The 23,736-nt window shown below is 59.5% G+C and overlaps 1 protein-coding gene across 1 annotated transcript; it reads right to left on the bottom strand.

Moving 5' to 3' along the window:
- Positions 1 to 14,136: 14,136 nt before the first annotated feature.
- FOXO6 (forkhead box O6) lies at positions 14,137 to 23,402 on the bottom strand. Its single transcript, XM_038758119.1, is given in 3 exon segments — positions 14,137 to 15,838; positions 15,840 to 16,724; positions 23,004 to 23,402. Coding segments are annotated over 3 exon segments (1,944 nt in total). The 3' UTR covers positions 14,137 to 15,178.
- Positions 23,403 to 23,736: the final 334 nt, after the last annotated feature.

Genomic DNA, 23,736 nt, shown 5'->3' with positions numbered 1-23,736 from the left:
GTGGGTAGGGGCAGAGGAGAACAACTAGAGCCCGGAGTCAAGAGCTGAGTCTATGGAACAAGCAGGAACACCACCGGGAGCAGGCAGACGCTCCTGGAGCCCCGTGGGTAGTTTAAACTCTCCCAGAGCCACGAGGGAAACATTGATTCCAGGGCTGTCTGCCCTGAGTGACCCCACACCCCCAGATACAACACATCCCCTGGACAATGGAAGACCAAGGGACCAGGTTACCAGAAACATGTATGAATTTTGGTGGGGGGCAGTCCAGGATGGGGAGGCCACAGGGGGTTGGGTCGGTCAGCCGGGCCTCCTCCCACCTCCGCCCAGGCCCCGGCCAGTAACTACACGGGGATCATTGAACAGGGAGGATAACGCACCCATATGCATGTTCAATCACCGGTCCACAGGCTGCCTCCACACTCAGCTTTTAAATGATCCAAGTTTCTCCCTCAGGAAGGAACAATTCCAGGTTCGGAAGGAAAGATTCCGGGTTCCCACATCTCTCAAGTCCTTGAGCCTGGACAGATCCTGAAGCTCAGCGTCCAGAAAGAGGGAAACATTTCTGGACATGTGCAGCTATTTTTTTTTTGGGGGGGGGGGGGCGGGAGAACACTCCCAGGGCAGTTAATCCAGGGCAGGAGGAGGAACCCACTCAGGGCGGGAGGGGGAACCCACACAGGACGGTTAATTCAGGGCGGCCGGAGAACAGACCCGGAGCAGATAATCCACAACGCAGGTAATTGGGAGGCACACTCTACCTTGGAATTCTACACGATTTCCATTTCTCCTTCGTGATCCTTGGATCCTTGGCTCCATTCCTGTAGTCAGTAGTGATTTCGGGACCTGAACCCTGAGAAGGATGGGATTTGGGGACCCTCACCCCTTCCTCCCCTCAGAAAATGGAGAAGTTAGGAGTTCGCTGTTCTCTACCAAAACTCCTAATTGTCTAGGACATTCCCAGATCTCTGTTATTCCGTGATTCCCTACCTGAAAGGAAGCTGGGAGGAATGACTAAGAAGGGGTAGGGGAAGGAGCTGAGCTGTGGGTGAGGGTGGGGCGGGGAGAGAGGTGGAGAAGTCCAGAGGGCACCCTGAACTGGGCAATGGGTGTGGGAGAGGGGGTGGCATGATGGAGATGGGGTGAGGGAGTGAAGGGTACTGGACCGTGGGTGGGGCTAGGGCGAAGGTGGGATGGGGGCTGGGATGGGACCCGAGGAGGGTTTGGAGATAGGAGGGGAATAGGGGGCGGGAAGGGAGGAGCACTTTCCTCCTGGATCCGCTCAGCCCTCTTTGGTTGCCATGGTGACAGCACCCCGTGGAGCTGGGGAGTGTCATCCGCACCCCCCGCCCACGCCAGACGGTAGTTTTGCCCGGCCAGGGAGGTAGGGGAGCTCCAGGGAGCTGGAAAAAACCAGGACACCCCCACTTCACCCCCGCATCCCCTCTCCACCCTCCGAATCCCCACTCTACCGAGAAGCCTTCGTCCCCATAGCTGAGAGCCCGCCTGCAAGCTAGTGTCGAAGGAGGGGGGCAGGGGGAATGGGCCAGAGGGACAGAGAGGGGAGCAATAGGGAAAAGGGAGAAAGAGCGAGCGTTTCCCTCCCCTATCCCTAACGTCCGGCCTGCAGCTGCCTGTCCAAGGATCCGTGATGCCCGTCCGGGCCACAACCATCCCGTGCCACCCTGTGCCCGTGGGGAGGGTCGGGGGCGGGAGCCTGGTCGAGGGGGGATTCGGCTCGCCAGGGGACCCGCTTCTCCAAGGGATTTTCTCCCGGCGCTGCCCGTGCCCGTCCGCCCCAGAGAATCCGCCCTCTGTCCCCGCCTCCAGACCCATCCTCCACCCGACTTGTCCAAGTTCGACTCGTCCAGGGAGCCTCCTTGGTGAACGTTGGGCGAGGGGCTGCGGGAACTGCGAGGGGCTACGGGGGGCTGCGGGGGGCTGCGGGGGGATGCGGGGGGCTGCGGGGGGCTGCGGGGGGCTGCGAGGGGCCGGGACCCAGCCCCGCCCCGCCCCGCCCCGCCCTTCTCCGCCTCCCGGCCCAGCGCGCCTGCGCGGTGGCTGCCCACCAGTTGCCACGGCAACCGGGCCGCGGCTGCTCCCGCGGCGCCTCCTGCGTGAGCTTCCCCACTCGGGTGACACAGAGAGGCAGAGGCACGAGCCCAACGCCTGCCCCACCCCAACTTATGTCTCAGGCGTGGAACCGTGGCCCTTTCCCCTCTCCTCCTCCTCATCATCAATCGTATTTATTGAGCGCTTAGTGTGTGCAGAGCACTGTACTAAGCGCTTGGGAAGTACAAATTGGCAACATATAGAGACAGTCCCTACCCAACAGTGGGCTCACAGTCTAAAAGGGCACTCGCCACGCCTTGGGCCAAAGTCCTGTCTGGGTCACCGGCTCTGCCTGACCCTGCCAGTGCCTGACACACACACACACACACACACACACACACACACACACACACATACACACACTCCCCCCCCACCAGGGACCCATTCAGCTCCATGTATCTGCACAGCACATACTCAGATGCCCACACACATGACTCTATCCCTACTACCTGCGTAATAATAATGATAATAGTAATAACAACAAGATCATCTTTAGTTCAGCACTGAACTAAGAGCTGGGGTAGATGCAAGACAATCAGATAAGACCCAATTCTTGTCCCACGTTGAGCCCGCAGTCTCACGGGGAAGAACAGGTAATGAAGCCTTATTTTACGGATGAGGTAACTGAAGCACAGTGAAGTTAAGTGACTTGTTTAAGGTCATTCAGCAGGGAAGTGGCAGAGCTGGAATCAGAACTCAGATCCCTCTGACTCCCAGGCCCAAACCTTCAGACATTTCTCTCTGGATGTCCCGTTGTCACCTGAAACTCAACAGGTTCAAACCTGAACTTCTCATCTTCCCTCCAAACTCCCACCTCCTCACAGCTTTCCCATTACTGAAAACAACGCTACCATGCTTCCTGTCTCATAAGCCCACAACCTTGGCGTTATCCTTGACTTACATTTTTCTTTCAACCCACATGTTGTCAGTCATCAAATCTTCTTGATTCCATCTCCACAGCTCCAGAATTCACTCCTTCTTCTCCATTCAAACTTAGAGTCTTCACTGACCTCCCTGCTTCCAGCCTCTCCTCTTCTTCAGTCCATACTTCTGATCATCTTCCTAAAAAAATAATTCTGCACAAGTCTTCCTATTTCTCAAGTGCTTCCAATGGTTGCTCATCATCTTCACATCAGGCACACACTCCTCACCATCAGGTGCCACTAACCTCCTCACTGTGCCTCGTTCTTGCCTGTCCTGCTGTCGACCCCTGGCCCACATCCTACATCTGGCCTGGAATGCCCTCCCTCCTCACATCCACCAAACTAGCACACTTCCCCCCTTCAAAGTCCTACTGAAAGCTCATCTCCTCCAGGAAGCTTTCCCAGACTGAGCCCCCCTTTTCCTCGGCTCCTCCTCCCCTCCCCAACACCCCTACTCCCCCTGCTCTACCCTCCTCCCCACCCCACAGCACTTGTGTATATATGTACATATTTATTATTTTATTACTCTATTTAATTAATGATGTGTATATATCTATAATTCTATTTATTGATACGAACGCTATTGATGCCTGACTACTTGTTTTGTTTTGTTGTCTGTCTCCCCGCTTCTAGACTATGAGCCTGTTGTTGGGTAGGGAGCATCTCTGTTGCCGAATTGTACTTTCCAAGCACTTAGTAAAGTGCTGAGCACACAGTAAGCGCTCAATAAATACGACTGACTGACTGAGTGAATGGATTCAAGGCCCTCACTCAGCTCTCTCCCTGTTACTTATCCTTGATCCCTTCTTACTGCAACCCAGTTCACACACTTTGCAACTCAAATACTCACCTGCTCCCTGTCCTTTGCTCTCACCTCACCTGCCATCAACACTTTGCTCACACCTTCCCTCCTGCCTGTTACTCCCTCTCCCTTCATATACAACAGATCTTCTCATCTTCAAAGATTTACTACAATCATATTTCCTCCAAGAGGCCTTCCCAAACCAAGCTCTCATCCCCCCACACCCTATTTTCCCGCTCTACTTCCTCTCCTATGTACTGAGTCCGACCCTCTAAGCATTTATCCTATGGACACACAGCACCCAGCTACATATTATTTTACTCAGTTCCTTCCCCAACCTGTAATTTATTTTAATATCTCTCTTCCCAGTTAGACTGCAAGCTACTTGAGAGGGGGAGAGTATTGTAACTTCCCAAGAGTTGAGTACAGTGCTCTGCACAAATAATAATTAATAATTATGGTACTTGCTAAGCGTTTATTATGTTCTAAGCCTCGGGATAGATACAAGTTAATCAAGTTGGACAAAGTCTCTGTCCCACATGGGGCTCACACTCTTAACTCCAATTTACAGATGAGGTAATTGTGGCACAGAGAAGTGAAGTGACTTGCCCAAGGTCACACAGCAGACAAGTGGTGGAGCCAGGATTAGAACCCAGGTTCTTCTGACTCCCAGGCCCGTGCTCTATCCACTATCCACCGAGTAAGCCCTCAGTAATAATAATAAAATAATAATAATAATGGCATTTATTAAGCTCTTACTATGTGCAAAGCACTGTTCTAAGCGCTGGGGAGGTTACAAGATGATCAGATTGTCCCACAGGGGGCTCATAGTCTTCATCCCCATTTTACAGACGAGGTAACTGAGGCCCAGAGAATTGAAGTGACTTGCCCAAAGTCACATAGCTCACACTTGGTGGAGCCAGGATTTGAACCCATGACCTCTGACTCCAAAGCCCGTGCTCTTTCCCACTGAGCCACGCTGAGCCACACTGAGCCACACTGCTTCTCAGTACATATCATTGTGAATTTTAATAAGGCTTTGAAGATGGGAAGAGTGATGGTCTGTCGAATATGGAAGAATAACAGATAAGGAAACTAAGGCACAGGGCCACTCAGCATACCACCAGGATTAGCCCAACTCTATTGTAATCACTCAAGCAATAGTATTTATTGAGCTATGACTGTGGTCAAAGAACTGCGCTAAAGGCTTGGGAGAATACAATAGAGTAGGTAGGCACCCACGACCCTTGCCCTCAAGGATCTTACAATCTAATGGGGGACAGACATAATAATAATAATAATGATAGCATTTGTTAAGCGCTTACTATGTGCGAAGCACTGTTCTAAGCGCTGTGGGTGACACAAGGTGATCAGGTTGTCCCACGGGGGGCTCACAGTCTTAATCCCCATTTTACAGATGAGGTAACTGAGGCCCAGAGAAGTGAAGTGACTTGCCCAAAGTCACACAGCTGATAAGTGGTGGTCTCGGGATTTGAACCCATGACCTCTGACTCCAAAGTCCGTGCTCTTTCCACTGAGCCACGCTGCTTCTCATGAAAACAAATATATGTACATAATAATGGTTGTATTTGTTAAGCATTTACTTTGTGTCAAGTATTGTATTGAGCCCTGGCATAATCAGATGGAACACGGTCCCTGACCCTTTCCAGGCTCAAGTAGTCTAGGAAATATTAAGTGCTGGTGGCAGGGGATGGGTTAAAGGACTCAAGAGTGATGTAGTGGGGAGGGAAATAGGGTGAGGAGATGAAAGAACAGTCAGTCAATCAATCGATCAGTAGTATTTACTGAGAGCTGGGGGTGGAAAAGGTGTGCAAGAGGGGGACCACAGTTCTTAAGGTCGGGAGCAGACTGGCCCCTCCACATGCCACCTCCCCCCGTCCCTGCTCTCCTCTACGGCCCCCCACCCTACGGCCTGCGGGGAGAAGCTGGCTCGGGGTCTGGGAGCCGAGGGTCGCTCCCGGGGGCCGTGCAGGGAGGCAGAGACTCCAGGGGACGCCTCCTGGGGCAGGGGGAGGGAGCATGATGAAGAGCCCTCCCCCCACATCAAGGCGCCACTTCTGCACCTGAGCCCTCCCCGGGGTGAGAGGGGTGGGGGCGGGAGGCGGCGAAGGGAGGAGGTGGTGAGGAAAGGATTGGTCTCTCTCCTTTTCCCTGGCAGATAGGGTGACGTCCAGAGGGCTCTTTTGATGGGGAACGGGGCATGGACACACACACACGCACGGACACACGGACACACGGACACACGGACACACACGGGCACGCTCCGAGGGAAGGGGAGGGCGACAAGTGGAAGTTTCACTGAACATCGCTTTTAACCCATCCCGGCCACAGTCCAGTCCTGCTCCCTAGGCACTCAGCCCTGGTTCTACCCTCATGGCTGGGGATGAATCATCCAACAATCCCTGACTCTCCCCTCTCCATCGCTGACTCTTTCTGCCAGGGACCCAGCATGGACGAGTCCATACCCCTTACTCTTTCCTCCCCACCCTTCTTTCCCAGTGACCCAGCACGGACGAGTCGATACCCCTGACCTCAATGACCCTTTCCCAGTGATCCAGCATGGACCGTCAAACACCTCTGACTCTCCCCCAGTGACCTGGCAAGGAGTATCCAACAACAGCTGACTCTCCCTTCTCCATCCTCAACTCTCTCCAGTGAGCCATCACGGCCCACCCAACAACAGCTGGTTCTCCCCTCTCCATCCCTGACTGTCCCCCAGTGAGCCAGGACGAACCCTCCAACACCCCTGACTCTTCTCTCTCCATTTCTGACTCTTCCCAGGTGACCCAGGATGGACGTTGGTCCCTGGGTCGGTCCCAACCCCCGTGGACCTGCGGGTCCTTCCGGCTGCATAGTTCCCCCTGGGGATGGATTCCCGCGCTCCCCTCCTGCGGAGGGTAGGGGGCGGAGAGTGTTTCCTGCTGTTGGGACTGAACCTGCTGCCCTCCAGCTCCAGCGGGGCTCCTCGCCCTGGTGTGCGGGGACTTGGGGAAACAGCAATTCCGAGGTCCCTTGCCCACCTCCTTCCCGGCCTTGTAAACCGCAATCCCAGCCCCTCTCAACTTGGGTCTGCCCTCCGCAGCAGACTCCCAACCCACATCAGGAGCAAGGTTAATGGCAGGGGCGGGGAGAAAATGCCAGGCGTCGCTCTGCCCCCGCCCCTCCCCCACCCCCGGTGCCCAGCTGGTGACCCGGGCACCAGCTCTGGAAGCAGTGGGGGAAGGATCATGATGTCGCTGGGGCTGGGCACTGCCAGGAGGGGATTCCACCAATCAGCTCGGGCCCCTTCCCTTATCCTCCCCTCCATACGCTGCCCCTACTACCAGCCCGCCCCCCCACCCTCCCGGCCCGCACACTCACTGTTCGCTCCTCTAAGGCCGACCACCGCACTGAGCCTCGCTCTCGCCTCTCGTTATCGACCCCGTGCTCACACTCTCTTTCCTTGCCTGCAAATCCTTCTCCGCCCACATAAGACAAACCACCGCTGTCCCCAGTCCTCCCCTGTCCCCAGACTGATTTCTCATCTTCCCACTTTACCTTCACTCCTTACTGTGTCACCCAAGAACCTGAGGCCTTCCCAGACTAAGCCCCACTTTTCCTCATCTCCCACGCCCGTATCACCCTGGCTCACTCCCTTTGCTCCTCCCCCTCTCCCCGCCCCACAGCACCTATGTATATATCTGTAATTTTTTTAATTTATAGTGATGCCTGTTTACTTGTATTGATGCCCTGATGCCTGTTTACCTATACTGTTGTCTGTTTCCCCACCTCTAGACTGTAAGCGCCTTGTGGGCAGGGATTGTCTCTCTCTATTGCTGTACTGTACTTTCCCCAATAAATACGATTAAATGAAAGAGTCCGTACTCCCTACCCCACCCACCATCCCCTCAGCACGACTGTATATATTTCTAGCCTCTATTTCTTTCCCACCGACATTTATTTTACAGTGTTTGCCCTGCTAGGCTGTAAACTGCTGTGAGAACAGGGGTTGTGTTTCCTTAACCAAAGGCACTCTCCTAAGCGCTCAGTACAGTCCTCTGCGCAAAGTAAGACCGATTGATTGCAGGGCAGGAACCCCAATGGGGAAGCGGGAGCCCCCTGCCCTGAACTGGCGCAAGTGAGGTCTGTTTGGGAGCCTAAACCCTCCAGGCCGTCCCTCCAGGGGGCCAGACAGGTGGGGCAACGACCAGTGGCTGGGGGCGACCGATGGCTTTCTCCCCCGGCTGGGTTCTGCTCGGCCCGGCCCGGCCCGGCCCGGCCCTGTCCTGCAGTGAATTTGGTAGCGAAACGCGGAGCCGCTGGAGAGAGAGGTGCCCGGTCTGGGGGCCACCAGCTGTTTTAGGTTATCGCCCAGCCAGGGACGAGCAGGAGCGGGAGGCGACTCGCTGCTTCTTCTCCGTTTGGGGAGGGGAGGAAGAGGCTCGATTCGGGACCCCGGCCACCCCTCGTCCTCCCCCCAACCCCCAGCCTGCCCGGCCTGGACATAAATGGGATCGCACCGAATTTCCAGGGTGTGCATCTCTCTTTCTCCCTTTCCCTTCTTACTCTGTCGTTCCCTCTCGCTGTCTGTCTCCCGCGCCTCTCCCCCACCCCCATCCCCACCCCCATGATAACATATTGAAATCTGGCATTTTCCGATCTAATCAGCTGCCGGGTGCGGCGCCGCCGCCGCCGTCGTCGCTCACGTTTAATTTGATCAGTGGCTGCGGGGGGATTGGGGGGGCGTCAAAGTGGAGACACGATTAGGGGGGTCAGGGCGCCCCTCGTTCCCAGACCCCTGGCTCTGCTCACGGAAACCCCCCTAACCACACCATCGTACCTGGTTCAGCCCCGAGAGAGATGCCCTGAGGGAAGCAGGTGGGAAGGGGGAGTTTTGCAATGAATTTCCCCCTCACTCCCCCTCCCACCCCCACTCCCAGCCCCGACGCGTGCCAAACCCTGAGCTCCGGGCTCCATCCCTAGATGCTGCTTTCTTGGCAATGGCTCTGTGCCAATAATCATAACTGTGGTATTTGTTAAGCGTTTACTATGTGTCAAGCACTGTGGTAGATACAAGTTAGTCAGGTTGGGCAGTCACTGTCCTAAATGGGGCTCACAGTCTAAGTAGGAGGGAGAATGAGTATATAATTCCCATTTTACAGTTGAGGAAACTCAGGCACAAAGAAGTTAAGTAACTCGCCCCAGGTCACAAAGCAAGCAATTGTCAGAGCTGGGATTAGAATCCAGATCATCTGACTCCCACACCCATGCTTTTTCCACTAGGCCAAACCACTTCTCAAATTACAAGATAATCAGGTCAGACGTTAATCTCTGTGCCACATGGAGTTCACACTCTTCACAGGAGAATCCCCACTTTACAGATGAGGAAACCGAGGCCCAGAGGAATTAAATGACTTGCCCAAAGTCACACAGTAGGAATGTGGCAGAACTGGGATTACAGCCCAGGCCCTGACTCTGGGCCTTCTGACTTTCAACCCGTTTTGGTTTTTTTTTTTCCCTAAGCCTAAAGGTGGAACCCCAGTCCCGGGCACTGGAAGCCTTGTTCTGGGTTCCTAGGGCTCTGGTTTAAGGTTCCTGGTCCTGCCCCGAGGCTGAGCAATTACCTTTAAAAGCAGATAATCACCTTCCCCCAACTCACCTCGCTGTACAACTCAGCCTGCACACTTTACTCTTGCAATGCCAATTTACTCGCTCTATCTTGTTCTCATCTTTCTCCTTGCCGACCTGTTGACCACGTCCTGCATCTGGTCTGGAATGCCTTCCCTCTTCATAACCAACAGACAATCACTCTTCCCACCTTCAAAGCCTTATTGAAGGCACATCTCTTCCAAGAGGCCTTCCCCAAATAGGCCCTTATTTCCTGTTCTCCCACTACCCTTTCCATGTCACCATTGCACTAGGATTTGCACCTCTTATTCACCCGTCCCTCAGCCCCACAGCACTTATGTACGTATCCATAATTTATTGATTTATATTAATGTCTGTCTCTCCCTCGAAACTGTAAGCTCACTGTGAGCAGGGAACACATCTACCAGCTCTGTTATATTGTACAATCCCAAGTCCTTCTCACATAGTTAGCACTGGATGAATATGATTGCTTGATTGATTGCTCTCCAGCCTCCGGACTCCAGGATTTAGATTTGCCAGTTCTGACCACACTGTCCTCCACCACCACTTCACTGAGTTGTCTCTGCGCTGGCAGAGGGCTGAGGGCAGACCGCCTCCTCAGCACCCATTCCCATCCCCAAGCCAGGGTTGGGGCTCAGGCCCGGGCTTCCAGGGAGCGCCTTCCAGGGAGTGCCCAAGGCCGGCAGGCAGGCGTGGGCAGAAGGGAACAGCACATAATAAAGGCAGTTCCCACAGCTCCCCTAGCCCACTCCTAATGGTAAAGGGGTTTGGTGGCTGGCAGAGCGGGTCCAGACGTAAACTCAGGGATCACCCCGGTCATGTCACTGGGAACTTGCGTGGACCCCCAACGCAGCAAGTCCTCTGCTCCAGACCCCTGGGATGGATGCCCCTCTGGGTGATGAGGAAAAAAGAACTGGTGGGAGGGATGGGGATGGGGGCCCAAGGCAGAGATGGGGCCTTGGTCCAGCCCAGCCCCCCAGCTGCCAGTGACAGGCCTGGACTTCCTGTATGGTGCTTCCTGAGTTATACTGTGCTCTCCTCCAACTCACTCCGGGGAAGTACAGCAGCAGATTACAGCCTCGTACCCAGGCACCTGCTCACCGGGGATGTCCACCCACCCCTACCCAGAGCCAGGATGCAGGTCAAAGTGGGAGCTCACAGAGGTCAAAGACCAGTTTCTGGGTGCCAAAATTCCCATCCAGCCCCTTCCCTTCCTAGGACACAGGGCTTAGGTCAATCAGTCAATCAATTAATCTATTATACTTATTGAGCAGTTACTGTGCACAGAGCACTGTACTAAGCACTTGGGAGAGTATAATAGAACAGCATTGGTGGACATGTTCCCTGTCCACAACGAGCTTCCAGTCTAGGGTTTAGGTAGATGGAAAGTTTGGGCCGAGGGTCCCTTAGGAGGTCCCCTCGGTCACTCCGAGCTCAGACTGCCCAGCTAGTCCCCAGGCCTTTCATTCATTCATTCATTCAATCGTATCTATTGAGTGCTTACTGTGTGCAGAGCACTGTACTAAGTGCTTGGGAAGTACAAGTTGGCAACAAATAGAGACGGTCCCTACCCAACAGTGGGCTCACAGTCTAGAAGGCCTTGCTGAGCAACTTGGTGTGGGCTATCTCTTGTCTCTCTCTGGGCTTGTCTCTGTGCCTCTGGGACTATTTCTCTGTCCCCCTGTCACTTTTCTTGCCACTCTAAATCTGTCTCTGCCTCTGTGTCCCATTTCTCAGTCTGTCTCTGAACCACTCTGCCTCTGTAACTGCCTCTGTCTCTCTGTGTTCCTGGCTCTGGCTCTTCTTCTCTGTGACTCTGGCCGTCTGTCACATATATGTATGTATATGCGTTTGGGGGAGTGTATCTGGGTTTGTGTCTTTCTGTGTCTGTGTATCTATCTGTGTCTCTCTCTGTCTCTATCTCTGGGTCCCTCTCTTGTCTAATCTCCTCCGACTCCACTCAATGTCATTATCGCTGCTCTCGCTAACCTCCTCTAATTCAATCTCTCCAGCGCCTTGATGGCCATTCATCATCCAGCTCGTTCGTTCGCTGCTTCCCGCAGGGCTCTCCGTCTCTCACTCTGGGCGGCTCTCTCGCTTTCCTCTCTCTGGGAGCCTGGTTTGTCTCTGTCTTGGACCTAGCACTCTGTCCTTCTTGGTGTGTGTGTCCAAGGCTTCCTGCCACCCGAACAACCTGTTCACAGATATCATTCTGGATTGCTGCAAATGTGTAAGTCTATGTCTGATGGTCTCTACCTGGTGTCTCTAGGCTTCTGCATGTGTCTGTCTCTGTAAATGTGTTTTAGGGTAACTGTCTCTGGATCAGGTGTTTCTGTGTGTGTGTGTGTGTGTGTGTCCCCATGTGTGCCTCGGGCCATGGATGCCTTTATCCATATGCATCTGTGTGTAGGTGTGTATCTACGTCTGTGTCACTGTGTGCACTTACGTGTGTCTGTTTCTAGGTCAGGTATTTCTTGTGTACACATGCTGCTTCTTTCCCTCCCCTCTCCCTATGCTCCACTGTTAAGAAATCCTTCCTGCCCTCTCACCTAAATCCCTCCTACAGTAATGTCAGCCCATGTCTCCTCCCTCTTTCCAAGGAAAGCAGAGTCTGTACAACATAAGGAGAGTAGGGGGGCTGAGGGGAGAAGGGAGCTGGATCAAAGTGATCGTACTATTTCACTCAACAAAGCATGATCTGGCTTTCCCCCCACCCTCATTCCCATGCAGCGCTCCTTCCCCTGGCCTATCTGCCCCCTGGGCCAACACCTGGCACTGTCCCGGGCCCTGGCTCAGATCCGGGAGAGAGAAGTGGGTCTGGCTGGAGCTCGGAGGCCTGCCAGACGACGTCTCACAGGAGAGGGACCGGCGGACACATTATCGGCACTTAAAGTGCTCCCCGGTCCCACGCCCCCATCCGGCTCCCTCCTCAACCACGAATAATGGCTCCAGCATGAATAAATCATGTGGCCAAGGTCTCGGCAGAGAGAGCCGCGGCTGGTGGGGAGATGGCTCCATCCTTATGGCCACGCGGAGCTCAGCAAAGAGGAGAGAGGTTGCCACCGTGTGGGGGCCACCTCGGGGAGGAGCAGAGAAGCCTGCAAAGTGGAGCAGAGGAGCCACTGTGCAGGAAAGGAGCAGAGAGGTCTGCACACCAGGGAGGAGCAGAGAGTCTGCCACACTGGGGAGGAGCAGACAGACAGTGGGAGAGCAGAGAGGGGGGCCGCCACACAGAGGAGGAGCAGAGAGGCAGCCGTGCGGGGCGGGGGGGAAGCAGAAGGTCTGCCACACAAGGGAAAGGAAGAGGCAGAGAAGGGGAGCAGAGGAACCACCAGGCAGGGAGGGGGGACCACCAAGGAGAGGAGTAGAGACCCTGCCCAAATGAGCAGAGGAGTCACAGAGTAGGGGAGGAGCATGGCTTAGTGGCTAGAGCACGGGCCTGGGAGTTAGAAGGTCACGGGTTCTCACCCAGGCTCTGCCACTTGTCTGTTGTGTGGCCTTGAGAAAATCGCTTAACTTCTCTGTGCCTCAGTTACTATAAAATGGGGGTGAAGACTGTGGGACAGAGACCATGTCCAACACAATTTGCTTGTATCCACCCCAGTGCTCAGTACAGGGCCTGGCATAAAGTAAGCACTTAACAAATACCACAATTATTATATTATTAGGGGTCATGAAGTAGGGAAGGAGCAGCAGGGCCATCACACAGGGGAGGAGCAAGGAGCCCTCCGTACGCGGGGAGAAGCCTCTGTACACCTCCACTGTGTCCTCTAAGCCGACAGTAGCACGTTGGATCCATCCAAGGCCTCCCCCGCTTAACCATCCTTTCCCCGCTGGCTGGAGTGAATGTCCACATTTCCCTTACCCTTGGGACCAGTTCCACACCGGCATCTGGGAAGAATCTCTGCGGCTCACACCCCGGGCCCAGAAGCACCAATGGGGGTTCCAGACCGGGGGGCGTGTCCCTCTGACCCCTCCAGATCTGAACTCAAATCTTCAGCCACCTCCAATCTGGAGCTTGGAGTCTCTGCAGGACGCACTTCCATCCCAGAACCTGTAATTCAGAACCCAGGATCTTGGGGCCACACTCAGGAACGCTAACCCTACAGCCTAGAACCGGTACCTTGGTACCACAGTCCGGTACTTTATTACTTCCTCTTGTCTGTAGTTGACCTTAGTGCCTGTTTCTTCTGATAAAGCGTAAATTCCTTGATTTTAGGCAGGGATTCTGTCTTTTAACTCTATTGCATTCTCCCAAGTGCCAATTACAGTGCCCTGCAACAGTAAGCGCTCAACAAACACCGCTGATGAATCTAAAACGCAGACCCCTCTGCCAGGAACCACCACCACCTCGAGGATGCATTCATAACCAGGGCTGCGGACCCACAGTTTATGACTCAGCACCCGGGACTTGGGGGAGGTTCAGTCTAGAACCCTACTGGGTTTCGAGTTACCCGTCTAGAACCTGGGAGGGAGTGCCTGGAACTGGTCTGGTCAGGACAGGACGGGACGGGGGCCGCGGATGGAGGCCCGAGCCCGAGGCCTTCGGCTTGGGTGTCCTTCGGGGCAGGAATCTGTCCTGGGAGGAGGAGAAGCTGCTGTCGCCTCCTGCCCAAATCCTTCTCCCACCCCAAAGCAGACCGACACCCCGGGAATATTGAAAACAATTTTATTCATGAAAATATGCTGTACACACACTCTACATGGCCCTGGACTCAGCACACACACGCTAACAGCACGGCCACGGATACAGTCTACAGAGGGAGGCCACGGCCCGGCCCCGATCTGACATTTATAAATACGGGAGAGTCGGAGGGGGCTCGGGGCCTTGGCCTTATGAGGTGAGAGGGAAGGGGAGCAGGGGAGGTCCTGTGGGGGGGCGTGATCTGACCCATGGGAGGTGGGAGGGGAAAGGGAGGGTGTGTTTCAATGAACTCCCTCAGTTCTGTGCCCTGCCCAGCCTGGGGTCTCCCCTGAGGGCAGGGGCCGAGGAGGGTCTGGAGGTCTTGTCGGGAAGGCCCTCCCCCTTGACCCCCACCCCGTCGAACCGCACAACAACGGGATACACAATGCTTATCACCACACTGAGCGCACACACGACAACCCCACAGCACAGCTCACAAGACAGCTGGGGTGGTAAGGGGCGGATGGAGGGGACAGGGGGTGGGCGGGCACAGGATGGGGACATCCAGAGGCCCAGACATATTCCCCTCTCCATCCCGTTCCTACCCGTGGGCTGTGCCCGCTGCTATCAACCCTCCTGGGTCCCCCATCCCACCTCAGCCCCCAGCCCAGAACCTGGGAGGCAGGTTCAGGGTGGCCAGCCTGGACTCTTTAGCAAAGCCGGATGTGTCCCAGGGAGATGGGGGAAGTGGGGAGGGGCATCGGCCCTTTGGCACCCCCCCACCACACACACACACACACACACACACACACACACGCACGCGCACACACACACACACACACACGCACAACCCCTACACACACGGCTCTGGCCGGAGCCTCGGCCTCAAATTATTGGGAGCCAGGCTGGGCAGGGGAGGGGGCTGGCTCCAGGCAGACCCCCTCAGGTAGGGGCTCGTGTGTCCCCCACCCCTTCCCCCGTCCTGGGAAGACAAAGGGGAGGGTGCAGGCACCCACCTGTCCGTCTGTCGGTCCACCGGCCGGCCGGGCTGGCCTTCAGCCGGGCTGACCCTCAGCCGGGCACCCAACTGTGGTTGGCGGGGGTGGCGCCGGGGGGCGGAGGCAGGGTCGGGGGCAGCGGCAGCGGCAGGGGCAGGGCCGAGTCGAAGTTGAAGTCCAGGTCATCACTGTCCATGAAGTCATTGAGGATGATGGACTCGACGTCACACTCCAGGCTCCCGCTGAACATATCCAGGTCCAGGTCAGCGGGGAAGCGGTCGGAGCCCGGGGCGGGTCCGGGGGCCACGCCACCAGCTGACGGGCCCGGCAGCGCCTCCAGCAGCCCCGCCCCACCCAGTGGGCCCTGCCCACTGCCATAGGGGGGCGGCGGCCCGGGGAGGGCCAGGGGGCCCGCGCGCCCGGGCTCGCTGGGCACCGACATAAGGCTGATGGGGCGCGGTAAGGCACTGTGCCCAGCGGCGGCGGGCAGCGCGGGGTACGGGCTCTTGAACGGGGGCAGGCCACGGTCCGGGAACTGTCCCAAGCCCCCGGCCCCGCCGCCGCCCAGGAGCGAGCCAGGTCGGTGCCCACGGGCCGGGGCCAGGCTGCCCGCCAAGGGCATGGGGGGCGCGGCGGGCGGGCGCCCTTCCTTGTGCGGGAAGGAGCTGGCGACCAGGAGGTCGTGCAGGGCGGCCGGGCGGAAGGCGGCGGCGGCGGGGCTCGGGCCGGGGGGGTGGGCCGGGGAGCGGAGCGGGCAGGAAGCCCACCTGCCGGTTCTCTTGCAGTGTCTGCATGGGGAGGCGCCGCAGCAACCCCGGCTGCCCGAACTGGGGGGTCCCGTGGGGAGGCCCGTAGGGGCCCACGGGGGGCCCCAGTCCCGTGCCCTTGGGGGCGAAGGGGAAGGCGGCAGGGGGGAGGGCAGCACGGGCCGGGAGGCGCAGGCCAGGGGGCGGGCTCAGGCCGGGGGGCGGGCTCAGCCCATAGGCACCGTCCGGCAACTCATCCAGGAGCCCGGGGTCACCCAGCCCGAGAGGCCCGGCCAGGTCTGCCAGGGCGGGCAGCTCGGCCGAGCAGCGGGCACTTAGGGCGGGAGAAAGGGTGCTGGAAGGGCTCGGGTACATGAGGGGCGACGAGGGGTCCGCGCCTCCATCCTCTTCCCCTTCGTCTTCGCCGCCAGCCCCTTCCTCCCCCCGGCCCCGCCGCAGGGCATCGGGCCCGGGCTCCGCCAGGAGGGGCGACAGGCGGGCCCCGGTGTGGGCCCCGGTGTGGGCCCCGCTGGGGGCTCCGGCGTGGGCGCGGCGGCGGAAGTCAGCCCAGGCCTCGAAGTCCTCGCCGGAGTGGGGAGCGGGGCTCTCGGGCCACGGCGGGGCGGCCGGGGCACGGGGCGGGCTGGCGGGGCCGCGGTCCGCCCCTCCCGCCTGCAGCTGCCGCCGCCGGGCCACCTTGCCCTTGACGCGCAGAAAGCGTGTGGGGTTGTCCAGGGAGACGGCCCGGCGTCGTGGGGCCTTGCCCGTCTTGCCGCCCTCCGGGTTCAGCATCCACCAGGAGCTCTTGCCCGTGCCCTCGTTCTGCACGCGGACGAAGCGGGTGTGCAGGGACAAGTTGTGCCGGATGGAGTTCTGCGGGGACCGACAGGCAGCCCGGGAAGGACCCACGGACGGGCAGGGCCCAGGGCCGGGACGTCGACAGGAGTGGGGAGGATGGGGGAGAGAACACACAGAGGCGCACGGGCGGCCGGTGGGCGATGAGGAGATGCAGGAGGAGCGGGATGAGGAGGCACAGGTAGAGGGGGCCGGGAGACGCACGAGGGGCAGGAGGAGACCCAGGAAGGGCATGAAGAGTCACAGGAGGGGAACAAGGAGACACGGGCAGAGGGGGATGAGGAGACACGGGTGGAGGGGGATGAGGAGACACGGGTGGAGGGGGATGAGGAGACACAGGTGGAAGGGGAGCAGAAGACATAGGCAGTGAGGCACGAGGAGACAAAGGATGAAGAGGATGGGGAGACACAGGCGAGGGAACACAAAGAGATAGAGGCGAGGGAAGTAGGGAAACAAAGGGGACAGTGGCATAGGATAGAGAGGAAACCACTGTCATTCCAGAATTTCCAGTTTATAACCCCCATTCCTAGACCCCCAGTCCTGAACCGGAGGGGCCCTTCAAACAGCTGCCCCTCCCTCTTCCACTCGCCCCCCCCCCCACCACATCCCATCCCCAGTGTGTACTTCTAAGCCCGGCCCCCAGCCAGCCCTTAACCTGAGCCTCCCCAGCCGCACCCCCGGCAGGCCCCGGGAAGCCAGGAGGGGTAGGCCGGACTACTTCCACAGCCCCCTGGGGGCAGGGGGAGGAGGCCGGACGCCTGCTGCTTCTGGCCCCCAGTCCCGCCTAGGCTGGGCCGGGTCGGGGCCCGCCTCCCTGCCTGAGTGAAGGTGGGGGCTGCGGGGAGGGGCAGCATGTGGCCAAGAGATGGCTACATGGTGAAGTTGTGAAGGCGAAGTGGTGGGGCACGGATCGGGTGGGGTGAGACAAGTGTCCTGGGGCCGAGCGCCCTGGAGCTGGGGCCGGGGGTGCTGTGGGCCCAGGCTGACCCGCGCTCCGCCACGGCTCCACTCTCCGCAGTTCATTTGTCCGGGCCTCAGCTCGCTCCTGGCCGTTCGCCAGCGGCCCCCAGAAATCAATCTCGCAGTGACTGATTAAGCCGCGTTTAGAACTAATTGCTCCTCCGTGTGTGGAGAATAAATTACCGGCTTGGATTTCGGGTCTTTAAAATCAGCAGGTAGGGGGGAGCCCATTAACCCCCGCCTCGCCGGGGAGAGGGCGAGGGAGGAAAACAGGGGAAGGAGGAGGGGTGTGGGGGGAAAGGCGAATGGGCAGCGGCAGGCCGAAGGGAGGGACTCGAACCCACGACCCCGGAACCCCTTCCTGCTCTAGGGAGGGAGGGAGCGAGCTGAGCTGAGCTGGGCCCCCGGGACAACAGGGTCCCCACCCCCTGGGCCGGGCCGGGCCCTGGCGCCCTCCAGTCGAGCCCAAGGGAGGCCGCGACGCGTAGCAACCCTACCCGCCCCCGCCGCCCCCAATCCCGCCTCCCCCCCACTTCTCTCGGGGCCCAGTCGGGCCTCGTGGGTCCAAGGCTGTAAGGACGCGGACCGGAGCGGAGCCAGCCCCGTGCCGGGCACCGCGTCCAACGGTTTCCGAGGCTCCCCGGCTCCCCTCGGGCCTCGGCCCGGCCCCCCTCTGGCCCTCGGCCCCCGCCCCAGCGGGCTGGCAAGGCGAAGGCCCCGCCCGCGCCGGGGGGAGGGGAGAAGAGGGAGGGGGAGACGACGACACACCCAGGCTCCGCCCCCCCCCGCCCCCGTTTCTCCCCCCTCCCCCAGCACATCTGTTGCGCCGGCTGCTGCCTCCCCGGAGACGGACGGACGGACGGACGAAGAGGCCCCCGGTCCAGTTACCCGAATGGGCGGGCTAGGGCCCAGTCGCACCCACACCCACGGTCACAAACTCACACCGCCAGGCTCACAAAGACACGCACACCTATACGCACACGCACCCAGCAGGCAGGCCCACAATCACATATTCCTATGCGGTCACACACATACACATAAGCACACACAGTGGCAGTCTCACGCATTCACACACTGCTAGCCACACATGAACACATGCAGGAAGTCACACACTCACACATATGCCCACACAGTCAGTCACCTGCAGCAACACCCAGCCGGTCATAACCCACACAGGTAATTGCACTGTCTCACACAGGGACCATATGGCATCATATACTCACACAGCCAATCACACCTCCATGCATACACACAGCCAGTCGGTCGCACACATATTCACACAGCCACACACACACGTGCACAGTCAGTCATACTCATACAGCCACAAACACATGCACACTCGCACCACCATTCGCATACACCAGTTGCACCACAAAACGTGTAGCCTCAAAAACTCACGTAGACAATCACACATACATACAGGCACACAGCTGGTCACACAGCCACACACATTCACACAGCCACACACTCACACACATACCCAGCCATACTCATTCAGCCACACACATGCCCACTCACACGGCCAGTCACAGCCAGCCAGTCATACACATCGACAGTCACACACTCACCCAGCCAATCACACACACATGCAACATAGCCAGCCATACACTGACACAGCAAATCACACAGCCAGTTGTAGAATCAAACAGCAAATCATACCCGCAATGAAAACACACAGCCAAACAGTTACATGACTATATGCCACACACTCACACGTAGTCACACACTCACACATATATGGGCACCCACAGCCAGTCATACTCAGCCAATCACACACCCACACACACAGTCACATATCAGTCACAAAATCAGTGACATATAGCCAGTTACACACACAAACACACATGGTCATCACGTTTACATACACATTTACCAGATCCCAAACAAGACGTGCATGGTCACACCAAGCCCCTGACACAGACAAACTTTCACACTTGCAGCCACATGGAGGTGCCACAGTGTAGTTCCAGGGGAGGAAGTAGCAGGAAAGCCCACTTGCTGACCCTCTCCTGGAGGCGGTGTCTTACTGCACAGGGACAGCTCCCAGGGCTCTCCCAGCCCGGGGAGACACAATCCCCAGATCCCAACCAGATACTCTTCATCCCCTGCCAACCAACCACACAATCTCACTGACACACATGCACACTCACCTTCATCCTCGCTGGCCCATCACCGCTGGAGAACTGCATACACATTGGCTCAGGCCGTGTTTGGGCAGTTGGCACAGTGGGAACCGGCACACTTGCACATTCACACGTGCATCATCACACGCTCTCAGACACTCACACTGCATAGCACACAGACAGGCCGTCACCCTCTTCCACAGTGTCCTACACACCCAGCCACACACTCCACATAAAAGCACACATAGTCACACACTCGTGCGCACGCCTGCCTCTCCACCTCCGGCTACAGATAAGGTGTAGGCGTCATAGCCGGGACTCGCGGGCCAGTAGTCATTCATTCATTCAATCGTATTTATTGAGCGCTTACTGTGTGCAGAGCACTGTACTAAGTACTTGGGAAGTACGAGTCGGCAACATATAGAGATGATCGCTACCCAACAACGGGCTCACAGTCTAGAAGGGGGAGACAGGCAACAAAACAAAACATGTGGACAGGTGTCAAGTCGTCTGTCCCCCAGCTCCCTGAAGATCCTGGGTGGGTGTCTCCCTCCCCGACTGCCCGGCCCCTGCCCTCCAGGTTCTGGCATTGAGTGAACGTTGAATAAATAAATTAGGGAACTGTAAAGAGGAGAATCAAATCAGAGTGGTACAGCAAGCACAGGGTGGGGGCAAGTACACTGCCTCCAGCCCCGACACTGCCCAGTGAGGGAGTGAGAAGGGGGCAGGATGGAGGGGTCGCAAACAGGGAGACCGGGACTAGCCCCCCACCCACTCCAACCCCGCCAGCTGGTAGTCTTTCCCCATCTTGAGCTGGAGCTCAGGCGGCCGGGGGCGGGGGTTGGTCCTGCCTCTCCCCCCCCCTCCCTCCAAACCCGGGCGCAGGCGGGGTGCCCCAACCCTGCTCCTTCGAGGGGTCCACTGGAGATTCGAGGAAGGTCCGGGGGAGGGGGGGGTCAGAGGCGGCGAACTTTTGACCCTGCATCTCGGTGATCAGTTCATTACCTTCCCGAGAGTTAAAAATAACCGTCTCGTCTCTTTCAATTAGTCTGTCTGCGACTGCCGCCCGGCGCGGCAGGGAGGGGGCGAGGGGGAGAGGGGGAGGGGGAAGGGGCGCCCCCGACGCTGGAGCTGAGCCAGGTGGCTGCCTCGACAGCCCCTGCCTCCTCTCTCCCGGGCTCCCCCTCCCGTCCTCCATCCCGGCCTGGTCCCTGAGGTTGGGGGGAGGGGGGCCGGGGGGCGCAGGCTGGGCCCTCGGCAAGGGGGGATCGGGCCGGACTCGGTCCTCCCGGATCCTGGGCACATTTCAGGGGGTCCCCTCAACTGCGGGAAGCGACAGGATGCCGGGGCTCTTCTTCTGGGCTGCGGGGACGCCCGCTTCATCCCTCGCGGCTCCCCCGCCCTTGGGATGCTGTGGTGGCCGCCTACGGGGGAGGGGGAACGGGAGCTGAATACGGATCCCCCGTCCCCGGGCCCGTCCCGGTCAGCTGCTCCGGGGCCGTGCCGGCCAAGGGAGGGAGGGCTCCGATCTGGGGAGCCGCCCACCGCACCCCAGAGGTCGTCGTGGCGGGGGGGGGGGGGCGGGGCTGGGCCTCGGGGATTCACAACCCGTTGCCCGGAGGAGGGCAGGGAGCAAGCCGGTGTTGGAGGGCTTTGGGGGAAGGAGTTGGGGCTAGTGAGGGGCGACCGCCGGCCCCGAGTCGGCCGACCCGCCCACCCAGCCCCAGGGCGCCCCCTAGCGGCGGCGGCGGGACGGGGAAAGACGGGGGAGGGACGGGGGAGAGCCGAGGACGGCGTCCCTCCGACTGGGGGGCCTGGGGACTTCTGCGGGGGGAGGACGCCCGGGCAGGGAGTCCCCTGCCCACTGCCCCCGGCCCTTTGCAGTCCTTCCCTGCCGCTGTGGTCAGGGGGGAGTCCGGGAAGTTTCTCAGCCCCGACACCCAGGTGACGGCAGGGACGGGGACGGCCCCTTGCCCACTGCCGGGCCGGGCCCGAGCGGGTTCCGTGGGGACGGGGAGGGAAAGAGGGAGATGAGAAAACCGTCAGGGGAGAAGGGAGGCAAAGGGAGATGAGAAACGGGAGAAGGGAGTTAGGGGAAGAGGGGACACGGGAGGAGGAGGCGGCGATGGGAAGAACGGTAGGTGCCAAGCTTCCGAGGAGGCAGTCTCTCCGGACACTGGGACGTTCCCTCCCACACACCTGTGCCCAGGTGACCTCGACCCTGCTCGCACCCACAAGTGGGGGCCGATGGTCCCTCCACCCCCAAAGAGGGGACAACCTGCAGGGGTGGGGGTAACGAAGAGAGACTAAGAGGAAATTTAGGGCGCACGTCTCGCAGGTCCCGAGTGCGGCCGTGCCCGTCCAGCCTCCCTCTTGCCTTGGCGAGACCCGGCCGGGCTGATCGAGTTCCAGCTCCCAGAGAACCGCCTTGAGGGCAGGGACGGGGTGTGTGTGTGTGTATGTGTGTGTGTATGTGTGTTGCGGGGGAGGGATCAGGTGCGGGGAACGGGGCAAGGACAGGACCTGGACTCGGGCAGGGAGAGGGCCGGCAGCATCACTGGCCTAGGGGTAAGGCACTAGTGGGGGTGGGGACAGGTACCCTCCAGTGAATCTCGGCCACCTTAGGGGGAAGCTAGATGAACATCATTGTCTCTTTCTCACACACACTCAGACACACACACACACACACACACACACACACACACTCAGAGGCACCTAGACGGAGCCAGACGCACACGCGCGCACCCCAGAGACAGAAAGAGATAGTTACACCCCAGAAACACACCAGAGTCACACGCTCGCGCGCGCGCGCACACACACACACACACACACATCCATCTAACCAGCCTCCCACCCTGGAACACCCACTGACACACTCACTCACGGTCACATACACCCGGGGGAAACGGCGCCGGCACGCGCGCGCGCGTACACACACACACACACACACACACACACACACACACGGACAGACGCGCGCGCGCGCGCGCCTGGCCGCCCGCGCATCCTTCCGCCCACGTCCGGGAGTCTCCAGCCCGTGCTCCCTTTTCCCCCCCGCGGGCGCCCCGCGCCAGGCCCCGGCGCGCGACCTTCGCCATTCCCCATCGTGCCCGGCAGGACCCCCCCTCCCAACCTCCCCCGGCTGTCTCCGGCTCCCCCGCCCCCCGGACTCCCCGCTTTTTTCTCTGCCGCGCCCCGGCCGGGCCGGACGCACCTTCCAGCCGGCGGAGCTGTTGCTGTCGCCCTTATCCTTGAAGTAGGGCACGTAGCGCACCATCCAGTCGTAGATCTGGGAGAGGGTGAGGCGCCTCTCCGGGGCGCTCTCTATAGCGCGGGTGATGAGGTCGGCGTAAGACAGGTTCCCCCACGCGTTGCGCCGCGACGTCTTGGCCTTGCGGAGCTGGAGCTGTGCGGCGTCCCCCGCGCCGGCCCCGGGCCCGGCCCCGGCCCCGGGCCCGGCCCCCGGCTCGGGCCTGCGCCCGCCGGCCTCCTCCTCCTCCTCCCGCGCCGGGCGGTCCGGCTGCGGGAGCGGCCAGGTGCAGGAACGCGGCCGGCTCTGAGGCTCCAAGTCCGGGTCCGGGTCCCCCGCCGGCGCCCGCGGCTTCTCGGCCATGATCCCGGCCCGCCCCGGCTCACGGGAGACGGGGCACCGAGCCGGACCACATGCGCCCGGGACGGGGCGGGGCGGGGCGGGGGGCTCCGGGGGCTCCGGGGGCTCCGGGGAGCTGGAGGGGTGGTGGGAGGGGGGGGACACCACACCGAGGCTCCCGCACCGGCTCAGGCGCGCCGGCCCCGCGGCTCCATGGGGTCCGGGGCGGCCGGACCGGGCTGACCCAGGCTGGGGGCTCGGGCGGGACCCACTTCTCCGGCCCCGGGCGGAGATGGGGCTAGGAGGAGGGGCGGGCCGGGCCGGGCCGGGGCGGGACCGGAGCGGTCCGGGGTTCACG

This window comes from Tachyglossus aculeatus, chromosome 16 (assembly GCF_015852505.1).
Source record: "Tachyglossus aculeatus isolate mTacAcu1 chromosome 16, mTacAcu1.pri, whole genome shotgun sequence".
NCBI lineage: Eukaryota > Metazoa > Chordata > Mammalia > Monotremata > Tachyglossidae > Tachyglossus > Tachyglossus aculeatus.
Note: the sequence above shows the minus strand (reverse complement) of the source record. Positions and strands in the feature narration are given on the sequence as shown.